We start from the raw sequence: 15,120 nt of genomic DNA, 5'->3' as shown, positions 1-15,120 counted from the left end.
AGTTTTCTCACACCTTTAGAAAAAGGTGACTCATCACTGGTATAGGATCTGAAAGGGTCTGAAATGATGATATAGGCCAGCAATGGCAAACAGTTTGAGGGCGTGTGCATGTACCGAAGTGCCGGAAACCCAAAGACCTCCTGGTCGGTGTGCATGCCTGTTTTCTGGCCAATTTTGGGGCCATTTTCAGGCTGTTTTGGGGGCTGTTTTCAAGCTCTTTTCCAGTGCTGCCAGCACCAGTGGTGAGTTTCTACTGGGTCGGCTGAACCCATAGTGATTTGGAGGCCTGGGTTGCTGGAACCAGCAGTGACCCTGGCCTGCCACGCCCCCAAACTGGTTCTCCTGGTGGCATAGTAGGTACCACCATCTTGTTTTTGGCTTCTGCGGTGAGTTGCAGGCAGTACACCCCAGTACGGGTGTACCGGAGCCTCCCCAGAGCACCGGATACCATTCCGGTACGGTGCTCCAGAGGGCCCACCCATCCGCCTGAGCTCCTCACTGGTCTTTTAAGTGTTTGGCGCTTCCGTGCACGAACACAGCGCGTACAGCACCTGCCCGATGCTCTGCTGAGCAGCTGGAGTGTCGCGGAGGCTCGCGGAGGTGCTAAGATGCATGCACGCACTACGCATATCCATGTGGATGCCACCGGGCCCTTTCCAACTGTACCAGTTTCAACAGGATCCAGAACCCACCACTGGTGCGCGCACTGCATGCCCACAAGCAAACTGGCAGTAGGGGCTGCCGGAACCCACCCCTGGACAGCGCACATGCTCATAGAGAGGTCTCTGTGAGCCACACCTCTGACACGCATGCTGTAGGTTAGCTATCACAGATATAGGCTCTCCAGCTCAAGCAGAGGGTTGGACTATACAACCTCCAAGGTTCCTTCCAACTCTGTTATTCTCTTTGGACCAGCCCCTTCTTAGCTTCCAGATTCAGATGTAGCTGGCCAGATGCTACCTGCTTTAGAGATAAGTCACGGTTGAAAAAACCCATCGTTTTCACTATAATTGGCGGGATCGAGCGATCGGAGAGGAGATGTCTACACGCGATTTCTTCCCGGAGAGTCTTTTTGAACTGATTTCTTCCATTCTGAATGTCATGTGCAAGGTTGTCTCTGCGCTGTGTTTGGAAAGCCATGGGGCTGAGCCGTGACTGACGGCTCTTTTTTCAAACCGTTCCAAGGATTTTCAAGTTGGTACACACAGACACACACACAAACACACACACCGCGGTTCTATTGAACAAATCCTTACCGTTGACTCTAGTAATTACATAGGTTTGCCATTCAACCCTGCAGAGTTGGTTAGTCTCAAACCAGACCTGGTTAAAAAGCAAAGTACATCCTGTCCAGAGGTGGGATTCATTTATCGCATTTTTCAGAGTATAAGACGCTCCCAAGTATAAGACGCACCTAGCTTTTGGGGGAGGAAAACAAGGGAAAAATATCTGCCTCCCAGCGATTTGCATCCTTGCAACAAACAGCAAACAGCATAGACAATATACACTGTTTTCAGTGTTATATTTCAGACTATACTTGTACAGATGTTGTTAAAATTGATGTGCTTTCTGGAAGTATAGTTATTCTCTTCCATTTAAAAGAGCTTTTTAAAACAATAGCACTGAGCCTCTTCAGATCAAGCATTTATTTTAAAAAGCTTCTTCATTTTGTTAACTTGTCTAGAATAAGAAAGCAGTCTTTAAAAAATAAGTCTAATAATTTGAACATTCTATAGGCATCTATAGTTGTTGACTTACCTCCTTGCAGCAAACAGCCTGATTAGCACAAGGAAAAAAAATCTACCTCTGCCTCCCAGCAATTTGCCTCCTGGAGCAAACAGCAAGTTTCACTTTCAGTTTCTCCCGATCATCAGCTGTTTCAGGCTGCAGGGATTGCTATAGCCTATTGAAGTCTCCGCAAGCCCCCCCAGTTGCTACAAAGAGGTAAATTGCTGGGAGGCAGAAGCCAAAGGGTTGGGGCCTGTGGGTGGGTGTGGCTACATTCAGTGTATAAGACGCACCCAAATTTTCACCGTCTTTTAGGGGGAAAAGGTGCATCTTATACTCCGAAAAATACGGTACCTTGTTCTTGCTTCACTCACCCGCACCTCATCTCTACATGCGCACTGCTAAAGTAGCTTTACAATAAAGTAGAATTAGCTTATCTGGTCCTGTTTCCTGTCTGGCCTATCTGATAAAGCTGACACAGATACAACACAGAGCAATAATTAATGGTTGTCCACCAGCCTCATACTAGGTTAAAGTGATGCTTGAACTGAAGATGTTCTTTGCTTCCCTCTGAAATATGAAGACATCAGGACCAGGCACGTCTCCATGGGGAGGGGAATATCCCAGAGTGTGAAGGGTCCCACTGAAAAGACCTAACCCTGAATCAGAGACCCTGTAGCTCCTGTGAGGTGGGGGACCCTCAGGAGACCTTCTCTAGATGTTTGGACAGAGGGGCTAAGTCACATTTGGCAAGGTGGTTTTTGATGTACCATATTTTTCAGAGTATAAGATGCACCGGAGTATAAGACACACCAAGATTTTGAAGAGGTAGATTTTTAAAAAAGTTTTTGCACACTTTGTGAAAAACGGGGCATGCAGAGAGTTTGATAGGCCTACAAAGTGCTCCTGGGGGCTGGGCGGGGGAATGAGCAAAAAACAGCCCATTTTTTGCCCAAAAGAGACATGCATAGCCTTTAGAAGGCTTGTAGAGTGCTCCTGAGAGCCGGGGGGAGGGCAAAAATGAGCAAAAAACAGCCCACTTGTGGCTCATTTTTGCCCTTCCCAGTCCCCAGGAGCACTTTACAAACCTCTCTGCACATCCATTTTTGTGAAGGGGGTGGGGTTTCGGGAGACCAAAAATGCTGTATTCAGTGTAAAAGATGCAGCCAAATTTTCACCCTCTTTTTTGGGGGGGGGTGGGGAAAGATGTGTCTTATAGACTGAAAAATATGGTATCTTGTTTACAGTTACTAACTAACTCTTCGAGCTGGACTCGGAAGCATGATACAGGGTGGCTCAGTGGCTAAGATGCTGAGCTTGTCAATCCGGAAGGTTGGCAGTTCGGCGGTTCGAATCCCTAGCACCACGTAATGGCATGGGCTCCCGAGACTTGTCCAGCTTCTGCCAAAAAGCACGTAAAAAATGCAAGTAGAAAAATAGGAACCACCTTTGGTGGGAAGGGAACAGCGTTCCGTGCTCCTTCGGCGTTGAGTCATGCCGGCCACATGACCAAGGAGACGTCTTCGGACAGCGCTGGCTCTTCGGCTTTGAAACAGAGATGAGCACCGCCCACTAGAGTCGGGAATGTGCAAGGGGAACTTTTATCTTTATCAAAAGCATGATAGCAATCAATCCAGTGATGTCAAACTAGGGTTGCCTCGGGCAATGTGGCCACCACATTCTCTACCTGATGTAACTTCCAAGTCACCTCCAAATATCTCTTGTGATATGTGGGAGTTGTTTCATCCCACTTCCCCATAATGTTGATGACACACTCCATCCGGTTGTGGTACTTGTCAGTTCTTTTAGTTACTTTGGAGTTTTCCAACACAATGCCATTAAAATTCCAGAACTCACCAACTGAACTCTTGTCCCCAAATATACATAGGTAAAAATGTGTAGGAGGAAGGACAGAACGGTCAAATATTAACAGGGGGTTAGGTTTCAAAGGTCTCCTTTGTTAAAAAAAAAAAGGCACAAGGATTGCTTAAGTTTGTGGCTAAATTCATATCACACCGAGAAGAAACCGGCATTTTGCAAAACCAGAAAACGGGTTTCAGATTTAACAGGTTTATGCTCTGTTAAATCGGAAACATTTTCTGGTTTTGCAAAATGGGCTGTGCCTTCAATTAGATCAGCAGGTAGCTTAAGCCACTGAAGAAGATGATGAGAAACTTAACCAGTGTGAAGTCCCTCCCCCCCAACTTACCAATGAAGGAGAGTATTTGTTGCTCAGGGTTGAAATGAGGGCTCCTTGGCGCTCTCTGAGCCTGGTGGTTTTCTTGCAGACGTTCCGTTACCCAACTAGGGAACATCATCAGTGCTAGAAGGAAGGAGGAGGAGGATTGGGAGGTCCTTGATGCTCTCTGAGCCTGGTGGTTTTCTTGCAGACCTTTCATAACCCAACTAGGGAACATCATCAGTGCGAGAAGGGAGTGAGATTTGTGGAGTGTGGAAGGAGGAGGAGAATTGGGAGGTCCTTGGTGCTCTCTGAGCTTGGTGATTTTCTTGCAGACGTTCCATTACCCAACTAGGGAACATCATCAGTGCTAGAAGGAAGGAGGAGGAGGATTGGGAGGTCCTTGGTGCTCTCTGAGCCTGGTGGGTTTTTTTGCAGACCTTTCATAACCCAAGGAGCCGAGGTGGCACAGTGGTTAGGGTGCAGTACTGCAGGCCACTTCAGCTGACTGTTATCTGCAGTTCAGCAGTTCAAATCTCACTGGCTCAAGGTTGACTCAGCCTTCCATCCTTCCGAGGCGGGTGAAATGAGGACCCAGACTGTGGGGGCAATTTGCTGACTCAATTTGTTAAAAATCTGTAAAACCGCTTAGAGAGGGCTGAAAGCCCTATGAAGCAGTATATAAGTCTAATTAATAAAATAAATAATAAATAAACTAGGGAACATCATCAGTGCTAGAAGGGAGTGAGATTTGTGGAGCGCGGAAGGAGAAGGAGGATTGGGAGAATTTACTACCGGTTTGCAACCTGCGTGCAATACGCACACGTGTGCTGTTCCATGTTAATTGCTCTTCACGTATGTGCAGACAATTTACAGTGAACTGTGCATTCGCAGTCACTAAAATCCAAAATGGCAGCCCCCAGCAGCAGAGAAGGAACATTTTGGGGGCATGGCAGGCCTCGGTCGCAACCCAAGCCTGAATTCCACTACTGGTTCGGCCAAACCAGGCCAGACCAAGAGCAACTCACCTCTGCCCACTGGGTAATATAATCAGTGCTAGAATGAAGTGGGATTTGTGGAGTGGAGAATAAGAGGAGGAGGAGGAGGAGGAGTTGGAGATGGGGAAGGAGAAGGAGAAGGAGAAGGAGGAGAAGGACGATGAGGTCCTTGGAGCTTGGTAGTTTTCTTGCAGACGTTCCATTACCCAACTACGGAATGTCATCAGTGCGAGAAGGAGTGAGATTTGTGGCGTGTGGAGGAGGAGGAAAATCGGAGGTCCTTGGTGCTCTCTGAGCTTGGTGGTTTTCTTGCAGACGTTTCATTACCCAACTAGGGAACGTCATCAGTGTGGTCCTGGCAACCAAGCTCAGAGAGCACCAAGAACCTTCAGTCAACTTAGCCTGTTGTGGGAACGCATCTGCTACTAGCTTACCTGAAGGGGTTCCTCTCGTGGTGGGAATTGAGTCAGAATTTCTGAGTTCTCCAAGGGTAGCATTGAGGTTGATTGTCTAGGTTGTTAGAAGCTTCTCTCTCAGTGTAAACATACACAGAGATAGATAGAGATAGAGAGATAGAGAGATAGAGAGATAGAGAGATAGATAGAGAGATAGAGAGATAGAGAGATAGAGAGATAGAGAGATAGAGAGATAGAGAGATAGAGAGAGATAGAGAGATAGAGAGATAGAGAGATAGAGAGATAGAGAGATAGAGAGATAGAGAGAGAGAGAGAGAGAGAGAGAGAGATAGAGAGGAGGGAGGGAGGGAGGGAGGGAGAGAGAGAGAGAGAGAGAGAGAGAGAGAGAGAGAGATTTGAACTGCCCTGCCCTTGGCCTGCTTCAAATATGAACGGGTGGATTTTTGACAGAACTGTTCACTCTTCCTAAGAAACTGGACTCTTCTGTGTATATAGTTGGCTTTCCAACATGCTTACAGTTTCTTGGCAGGGCAAGAAGCAGCTGAGGATGGGTGAGTTGCTTGTTCATCTTTTCAAAAGGGGAAATGCGAGCCACGGGGCTCTGAAACGATTTCACAAGGACTTCCACCTCCTTGTGGGATGAAGGGACCTTAGTCTGGGGGGCAACTGCTTATTTCTTCCTTGGGTTCCTTTTCTTAACGCCAGTTTAATCCCTTATGGGATGATCCCATCTCGGTTTAGCAAGAGATCCTTTCCCGCAGGTCCTCTAGCAATTATTTCTTGATATTTTAAGGTGGTGTCCAAGCGTACAGCTTCTCTGAACTGGGCTGAACTTCATTAGTTTGCAAATGGGAATGGCGTAAGTGGTAAATAAGTAAGCAATGTTCTCCCCATTCATGGAGAAGAAATGGAGATGATCAAATTGTGGGGATGGATGGTTGCTAAAGGTCAGCTAGGCCAGCCTTCAACCTAGAGGGGCATCAAAATCATTCTTCAACCATCCATGAGAAGTGACTGTGTTCTTAAAAATTCAAGTGGTGGAGAAGCCTTCATAGCAGTGTGGCTGCCTCTGAAGGACATCTGCTGGGAGATTAACGGGCTTCCTTGTGCAGTTGGTTGAAAGTCCTTTGTAGTGGTTGCAGTGCAGCAGAAGTGGTAGTCCACGATGAACAAGCAATCAGCACCAGCAATTTAGGTCAGATAGTTCAATGTTTCTAAATCTTGGCAACTTGAAGGTGAAGATGTCAACTCCCAGAATTCAGTTTTGGACATCCGTCCATCTTCAAGTTGCCAAGGTTGAGAAACAGCAGGATAGGCCATGGTTGGCTGAGGAATCCCTGGGAATTGATGTCCACCCATCTTCCAAGGTTGCCAAGGTTTGAGAAACAGTGAGATAGACCATGGATGGATGAGGAATCCTGAGAATGGATGTCCACCAATCTTCCAAGGTTGAGAAACAGTGAGATAGACCATGGTTGACTGAGGAATCCTGGGAATGGACATCCACCCATCTTCCAAGGTTGAGAAATAGTGAGCTAGACCATGGTTGGCTGAGGAATCCTGGGAATGGACGTCCACCCATCTTCCAAGGTTGAGAAACAGTGAGATAGACCATGGTTGACTGAGGAATCCTGGGAATGGACGTCAACCCATCTTCCAAGGTTGAGAAACAGTGAGATAGACCATGGTTGGCTGAGGAATCCTGGGAATAGATGTCCACCCATCTTCCAAGGTTGAGAAACAGTGAGCTAGACCATGGATGGATGCAGAATCCTGGGAATGGACATCCACCCATCTTCCAAGGTTGCCAAGGTTGAGAAACAGTGAGATTGATCTTAGTCTCCCTTGAACCCAGGCTATCTCTTGGGTTCTTAATGTAGAGAAAAATGCCACTTGACCTATTTGGAACGGTTCACTGTCAAATGCGCGCTCGACAAAAGCGCGACCAACAAAACTGCAGCGAGAAAACCGTGAGTTCTAAATCGCGCCGACTAATGAGCGCAGAAGCGCGCCGAAAACAGCGCGCCGACAAAAGTGCACCTTCAACAAACAAGTAATAACCGCGAGTTCTAAACCTAACCCTAAACCTAACCCTAAACCTAACCCTAAAACTAACCCTAAAACTAACCCTAAGCCTAACCCTAAGCCTAACCTAACCCTAAACCTAACCCTAAACCTAACCCTTACCTTAACTGAAATCCCTAAACCTAACCCTGAACGTAACCCTTACCTTAACTGAAATCGCGCTTTTGTGGATGCGGTTTTAGCAATAGCAATAGCAGTTAGACTTCTATACCGCTTCATAGGGCTTTCAGCCCTCTCTAAGCGGTTTACAGAGTCAGCATATCGCCCCCACAGTCTGGGTCCTCATTTTACCCACCTCGGAAGGATGGAAGGCTGAGTCAACCTTGAGCCGGTGAGATTTGAACAGCAGAACTGCAGAACTGCAGTCAGCTGAAGTAGCCTGCAGTGCTGCATTTAACCACTGCGCCACCTTGGTTTTGTCGGCGCGTTGTGGGCGCGTTAATGACGTCACGGTTTTCTCACTGCGGATTCGTCGGCGCGCTTTTGTTGTGCGCGCATTTGTCGGGTCACGATTTGGAACATCATATTAGGTTGGCATGGGTGACCCCAAAGAATTGCAAAATCCGTTGCCGGCCCGTGAACAAAACCTAACCTCTCTTGTATCTCTCTCTCGTTTGTTTTCGACAGGCAAAACGAAGGGAATGAAGACGAGGACTTCCTACCCACGGGCGAAACGTCTGTCGATTCCTACCCAAATTGGCTCAAATTCCACATTGGCATTAACCGGTACGAGCTGTATTCCAGGCACAACCCGGCGATTGGCACCTTGCTGCACGATTTGGCTACCCAGAAAATCACCAGCGTTGGTAGGTTGCAGTTCAAATCATCGTTGCCATCTGTGTGTGGGTGCAGCTGTGTCTTCTCTGGCTGGCTTGGGAGAATGCTTCTTTGGCGTGAGTCGAATTTGACCGTTGGTGACGTTTATATCTTATCGTTCTGATGAAATAGTGAGCCTTGTTTTAATGCAGTGCCCTGCCCATCTTGGCCCTTAGCTCCACCCAGGTCCTCTGGCCACACCCCTTTGACTTGCTCCTTCTGGTCTTAGAACTTCATTTAGACCCAGGGTTGACCCACAAGGGGGTCTCCAAGCTTGGCAACTTTAAGACTTGGCAACTTTAAGACTTGGCAACTTTAAGACTTGTGGACTTCAGCTCCCAGCATTCCTCAGCCAGCCTGGCTGAGGAATGCTGGGAGTTGAAGTCCACAAGTCTTAAAGTTGGAGGCTCCATTCTTAGATGAACAGTGCAATTCCTCTGGGCTGTTAAGCCGGTGGGCTGCAGAGATTGTGACTTTCACGCCCGAGAGCAGGTGAAGATGAATGACCAGAGGTGAATTAAGCCGACCTGTAAGTTGTAGGTCAACTCTATGTCTGAATGAAATTTATTAGGCTGATAAAATGGAAGTTGGCTAAAGGTAGTTCACCTCACCCATGTTTTCATTCATGGCTAAGCCAAACACATTAAACTATGTTCCACTTTGTTCTCCGGAATATAACAGGTATTCAATTGTCTTTATTTAGCAGCACGCTATTGGCGGTTCCTTGTGGAAATGTTTTGTTGACTCCATGGAATTCTGGGAGTTGAAGTCCACGCTTCTTAAAGCGGCCGCAATTGAGAAACATTAATTTAGGCCAGCGGTTTAAGTGGCAAAGACCCGGAGGGCCTCGTTCCATTGGGACTGCATCATGGCCTGGAACTGGCTGACCATCTCAGCTCGCTGAGCCTCCTGGCGCCGGTACCTGGCCTTGCACTCCCACAGGTCTTCCCCCTGCTTGGAAAGCCTATGCTCCTAGTCCTCAGTGAGGTGCTTCTGCTGAGCCTCCTTCTTGGCTAGATCCAATTTGAACGGAGCTGTTTTGCCAACTCTTTCTCCTGGTGGCTGCTTAGCTCCAGCAACTGCTTCCTGTTGGGGCCCTAAGGACCCTGGGTGGGCTTGGGGAGGGCTAGTAGAGACCAGTGAGATGCCCCTTGACATGAGTGATATCAAGTTGGCCATGCCTACTTGAATGTTTAAGGTTGCCGACCCCTGGTCTCAATCTAAGAATGAGACATGGGCTTAAATTACTTGTTTCGTTGCCATTGTAACTTTCTTTTTTTATATATATTTTTATTAACAAATATATAAAATACACACACATAAAACTTAGACGTACACCACATTTATACAATACAGGAACAGGAACTTCCTGTTTTTTATAATAGCAATCATCAATCGATACCGCTCACCTTATATTATTTCCCCTTCTATTGTATTTCATTTGGATTTCACCATTCTTAACCCTCTTACTTTACTCATAACTATTATTTTTTGAGTTTTGTTTCATTCCTTCATTGATTTTTGTTTCTTTCCTCCATCCACCTATACCATTTATCCCATATCTGGTAGAATTCTGATTCTTCTTTTCCCTGGATTTCTTTAGTTAGTTTGTCCATTTCGGCACAATCCATAACCTTTCTTATTATTTCATCTTCGCTTGGGATTAATTTGTTTTTCCATTTCTGGGCCAAGGCAATCCTTGCCGCCGTAATTATATGTAGTATTAAATACTGGATTTCTTTTTTGTATTTCGCAGACATTATTCCTAATTAAAAAAAACTTCAGGTTTCCATTCTATTTTAACCCCTGTTATTGCCTCCAGCCAATTTTTGATCCTTTTCCAAAAAATGTTTTAGCCTCCTCACAGGTCCACCATAAATGGTAATATGTTCCGTGTATTGATTCGCATTTCCAACATTTTGGGGAGGCATTTGTTAAGATTTTAGCTAACCTTGTGGGTGCCAGGTGCCATCTGTAAAACATGTTGCCATTGTAACTTTCAATGCTCGCTAACTGAACTGTGGTAAGTCCGAGGACTACCTGTATTTAAACTAAGTTAGTTGCTGGCAGAGTTCAGCCTCTTGGATGAACAAACCTAAAGATTTTAACTCGGAGAGGTCGACAGCAATAGCAATAGCAATAGCAGTTAGACTTATATACCGCTTCATAGGGCTTTCAGCCATCTCTAAGCGGTTTACAGAGTCAGCATATCACCCCCACAATCTGGGTCCTCATTTCACCCACCTCGGAAGGATGGAAGGCTGAGTCAACCTTGAGCCGGTGAGATTAGAACCGTTGAACTGCAGATAACAGTCAGCTGAAGTGGCCTGCAGGACTGCACCCTAACCACTGCGCCACCTCGGCTCGACAGCATTGCAGAAGCCACGAAGTTCAAGATCAAGTTCTGTAGTAGATTGAAATTTGGGAGGATTAGAACATGTTTCTGTCCCTTGTGAGACCCATTTTTTTTCCCCTTTCACTTATTCATTTGTTTCTTTCATTCGGCACGACTCTCTTCAAAGGTTTAATTAAAAGCCTTCAAGATTGCAACCGAAGGCAAGGCGGCCTCGTCTCAAGGAAAAGTGAGGTGCGTTTTGGGCCTCTAATTACCAGGACTAAAGTACAGAAATGACCATAATTAGCCATTTTCTTTCTGCAAATGAAAATTTGCAGCTCTAATAATGCCACTTTGCGTGAGCCAACAGGCTCCTTAATTAGAAAACCTGCGTGGAGCACAGCATCAAGACGTAACACGTTAGTAATTCCAGGCACTCCTGTCTCCTTATTAAAATTAGGAGGAAGATCACCCTTTGATTTCCAAAGAACAGCATTGTCTGTAAGCCTTCTTTTGTCTACCTACCTGGTCAGAATGAGACCATCAATGGAATCAGTTCATTTCTTTTCTTTTTTTAATATATTTCTATTTTATACACATAAGCACATCAACACAAACAAACACATAACTTGAAAAACAACATAGGAACAATAAGTTCCATCGTATATCAGTTCCGAATCGGTTTCTTTGCAGTTAGTGTTTTCCCTACTATACATTTCTATCTTGCGTTCATAATCTCCTTGTTCGTTGTCCATTTTTATGTACAATTCTTTATTTATTTATACTTAGCTACTTATGACCAAATATTATTTACCTATATTATGCTTTATATTTTTACGGTCATTTATTCTCTTACATACAGTTATAGATATACATTCACATAGTTATTCTTTTTATTTGCCATTCTTATATTATTCTTCTTATATTCTTATATTATTATTCTTATATTCTTATATTATTATTATTCCATTTAAGAGGTTATGAGTTCATTTCTAACTTCCCCAGTACTTTCCATTTGGGTGGATCATTTAATTTTTTTAAAAAAGACTTGCAGAGTTATGGAAAGGATGAGGACTTTGCGTAAACCACTATGCAGATTGGAAGAGACCTAGTAAGTCATCTAGTCCAACTTGTCTAAAAAATAGGAACCACCGTTGGTGGGAAGGTAACCGCGCTCCGTGCTCCTTCAGCGTTGAGTCATGCCAGCCACATGACCACGGAGACATCTTTGGACAGCGCTGGCTCTTCGGCTTTGAAACGGAGATGAGCACCGCCCCCTAGAGTCGGGAATGACCAGCACATGCGCGAGGGGAACCTTTACCTTTCACAGTTCTTGAATAAGAAGAGTTTGATTGTAATTCTGCCCTTGGTGCTCGTCCTTTCTAGATGCGGAAAGCGTTTGGCAGGAGAAGTAGAGAAACACGATTGGTTTCTCCTTCTGATCTCCATAGTTGAGTCGGAGATCTTCTGAATGATAAACTCGGCACGGCCCAAAGGTGTTTTTTTTTTTTCAAGTGGCAACTGAACTTTCTTTGTTTTTCCTTCCTCTCGCTTCTCATCCAAGAAGCTTCTTTAGTTCTGACTGAATGGTGGGGGATGGAAGGATGTCTATTCCTTCCAGTCATCTGGTCATTTGCACACTTCCTGAGAGTTGTTGAGGCCACTTGGAGGTTTATCTGTGTCCTCAGGGTCACCTGAGTGGTGCAAATGGATGCGGAGCCTTCTTGGACCGGTTGAAAGGACCGTGTTGTAGACTGGATAGATGATTTATTTTATTATTTTATTTTATTAATAAAATTTATATGCCGCCCAATCCCGAAGGACTCCGGCCGGCTTACAAAAAGAAGAGGAAGAAAGAAATAATAAAAAGACAGATTTAAAATCACAACACACGCATTCGTTTTAATCGGGGCTGGACCTCAAACAGTGAGGTCAACAGCCCCAGGCCTGCCGGAATAGCCAGGTTTTAACAGCTTTCCTGAAGGCCATGAGAGTGGGTAGGGTCCGGATCTCTGGGGGTAGCTCATTCCAAAGGGTCGGAGCAGCCACAGAGAAGGCTCTCCTCCGGGGAGCCGCCAGCCGACATTGTCTGGCTGACGGCATCTGAAGGAGGCCCAATCTGTGGGATCTCACCAGCCGCTGGGAGGTATGGGGCAGTAGGCGGTCTCGCAGGTACACTGGCCCTAAGGCATGTAGGGCTTTAAAGGTAATAACCAACACCTTGAATTGCAGCCGGAGACCAATTGGTAGCCAGTGCAGCTCGCGGAGGACAGGTGTAACGTGGGTGTACCTCGGTACACCCAATATCGCTCGCGTGGCCGCATTCTGGACTAGCTGCAGTCTCCGAACGCTTTTCAAGGGTAGCCCCATGTAGAGTGTGTTGCAATAATCCAGCCTTGAGGTGACAAGGGCGTGAATAACCGTTTGAAGTGCTTCCCAATCCAAATAGGGCCGCAATTGGTGCACCAGGTGAACCTGGGCAAAGGCCCCCTTGGTCACAGCCGACAGATGATGTTCCAGTGTCAGCTGCGAATCCAGGAGGACCCCCAAATTGCAGGCCCTCTCTGAGGGGTGTAAATTTTCACCCCCCAGGATTAAGGATGATGTTGCATCCCTCCTCCTCTGTTGAAAGAGGGCTGTCCAATTTCATTGTATGCATGATGTACAGTGACAACGAAGGCTGTACTAATTTGGACACAGACGGCCTCGTTGACCCCTCTTCTTTCAAAACAGTGGTCCTCTCTGTCCAAACTGGACTTTGCTGTTTTCAAAAGAGTGGCCTTCTTCTTTTGAAATGCAGATGGACTGCTGAATCTAGTCCCAGTGGGTTTGTTCTCCTACGTCATGCCACGCATTTAGGAAGTGGCTGTTTTGTTTCCCCAATGTATAGACCCACACACAGCTCACCGCATTTCTACTGCATAGAATGAATGAAGGCAAATAATGGATAATATTGCAGGATTCGCCCCGGGTCGGTCCACACCAGGGGTGGGTTCCTGCCAGTTCTAACCTCTTCTATAGAAGAGGTTCCACAAATCTACAGTGCCGTTTAGAACCGGTTCCAGCTCCCTCCCTCTCCCCGCCCATCCGCACATCATCAAGATGAAGAACGAGAGGAGGAATTCTGGGAGTTGAAGTCCACAAGTCTTAAAGCTGTCAAGTTTGAACACCCCTGGGTTTGTTTTCCTAAAGGGTTAGGGGTGCAAGGGTCTTGTAACTTGACAGCTTTAAGACTTGCACACTTCAATGCCAGAGTTCCTGAGCCAACATAACTGGAGGAGGAATACTCCCACCCGGTCACATGGCCGACAAGCCACTCCCACAAAGCAGGCCACACCCACAGAAGAGGTTCTAAAAAAAATTGAAACCCACCACTGGTCCACACCCTTTTTGCACTACTCCGATGACCCCGAGGACACAGATAAACCTCCAAGTGGCCTCAACGACTCTCTAAAAAGAACGCAAACGACCAGCTCTATCTGCAAGGAATATAAATCCTTCCACTCCCCATCATCCAGTTGGAACTGAGGAAGCTCCTTTGAATGAGAAGCAAACTGTCTTCAAGAAAAAACAAAGTCCAGTTGCCTTTTGAAAAAGCACCTTGGAGACCACCGTGATCTGGAGGACTGAGAGCCTCCATGGACAGATAAATCAGGCATTTTACATACACTTCTTGTTTGCCCTTTTCCACTCAACTCTTCCCCGAGAGTTGAACTAGAATCCAGAGGCAGATCAGCCCCACTCCAATGTTTTCGTCTCAGTTCACAAGTCAAGTCGGAGTTTGATTTGATTTGAAAACTTGATGAGAGAGAGAGAGAAGTAAAACATTCTTTGGGGCTGTCAAAATTGATTGAAAGGCGTTTATTCCAGCCCGTTTATCAGAGTTTTCTGTTAGGATTTGAGGCAGGGAATAAGGGAAATTGGCTTCGAATCACATCTTCGAGTTGAAACGTTGCACATTCTGGAATCTAATGGTTTTATCCGCGCAGGAGTTAGTGGTTCCATCCTCCATCCCACCCTCTTTTCCCTTTGCATAAAAGCGAAAACCATAGGGTGTCATTATTTCCCTTCAAAAACACGAAGCCTACTGGATGGAGGGAAACACTTGAAAAAGCAAAAATGAAGCAAATAAATGCAATTGCACGCTGACAATGAGCCGAATAAATTTTAAACTTTGCGGGCCATCGCCCGAATAAATATTATGGATGGATTTTTTTCTGATTGATTCCACTTTCTTTAGATTAGGAAGGGAGTGGAAAGGTCTTGAAATTACTGAGAAACATCTGGATATATAAAACTCAATAGGACAGGGCCCTGCCCCACTTTTTTTTTTGAGATTTTGAATCGGATTCTGCACCTCCTTCAGGACAAGAAGCCATGGGTGGAAACTAATCAAGGAGAGAAACAACCTAGAACTAAGGAGAAATTTCCTGACAATGAGAACAATTAACCAGTGGAATGACTTGCCTGCAGAAGTTGTGAATGCTCCATCACTGGAGGTTTCTAAGATGTTGGATAACCATTTGTCTGAAATGGTGTAGGGTTTCCTGTCTAAGCAGGGGG

General features: G+C 45.9%; 1 protein-coding gene across 1 annotated transcript in view; it reads left to right on the top strand.

Annotated features, from left to right (window-relative positions):
* FAM20C (FAM20C golgi associated secretory pathway kinase) overlaps positions 1 to 15,120 on the top strand; it is a 77,294-nt gene that overhangs the window by 14,793 nt on the left and 47,381 nt on the right. Inside the window, exon 2 of the mRNA XM_087701739.1 lies at positions 8,034 to 8,212. Coding sequence (XP_087557865.1) covers positions 8,034 to 8,212 — 179 coding nt within the window. The remainder of the gene's footprint in view (positions 1 to 8,033; positions 8,213 to 15,120) is intronic.

The sequence above is a fragment of the Thamnophis sirtalis genome, unplaced genomic scaffold (genome assembly GCF_051295495.1).
Source record: "Thamnophis sirtalis isolate CommonGarterSnake01/CBP01778 unplaced genomic scaffold, rThaSir2_p1.2 scaffold_14, whole genome shotgun sequence".
NCBI lineage: Eukaryota > Metazoa > Chordata > Lepidosauria > Squamata > Natricidae > Thamnophis > Thamnophis sirtalis.
Note: the sequence above shows the minus strand (reverse complement) of the source record. Positions and strands in the feature narration are given on the sequence as shown.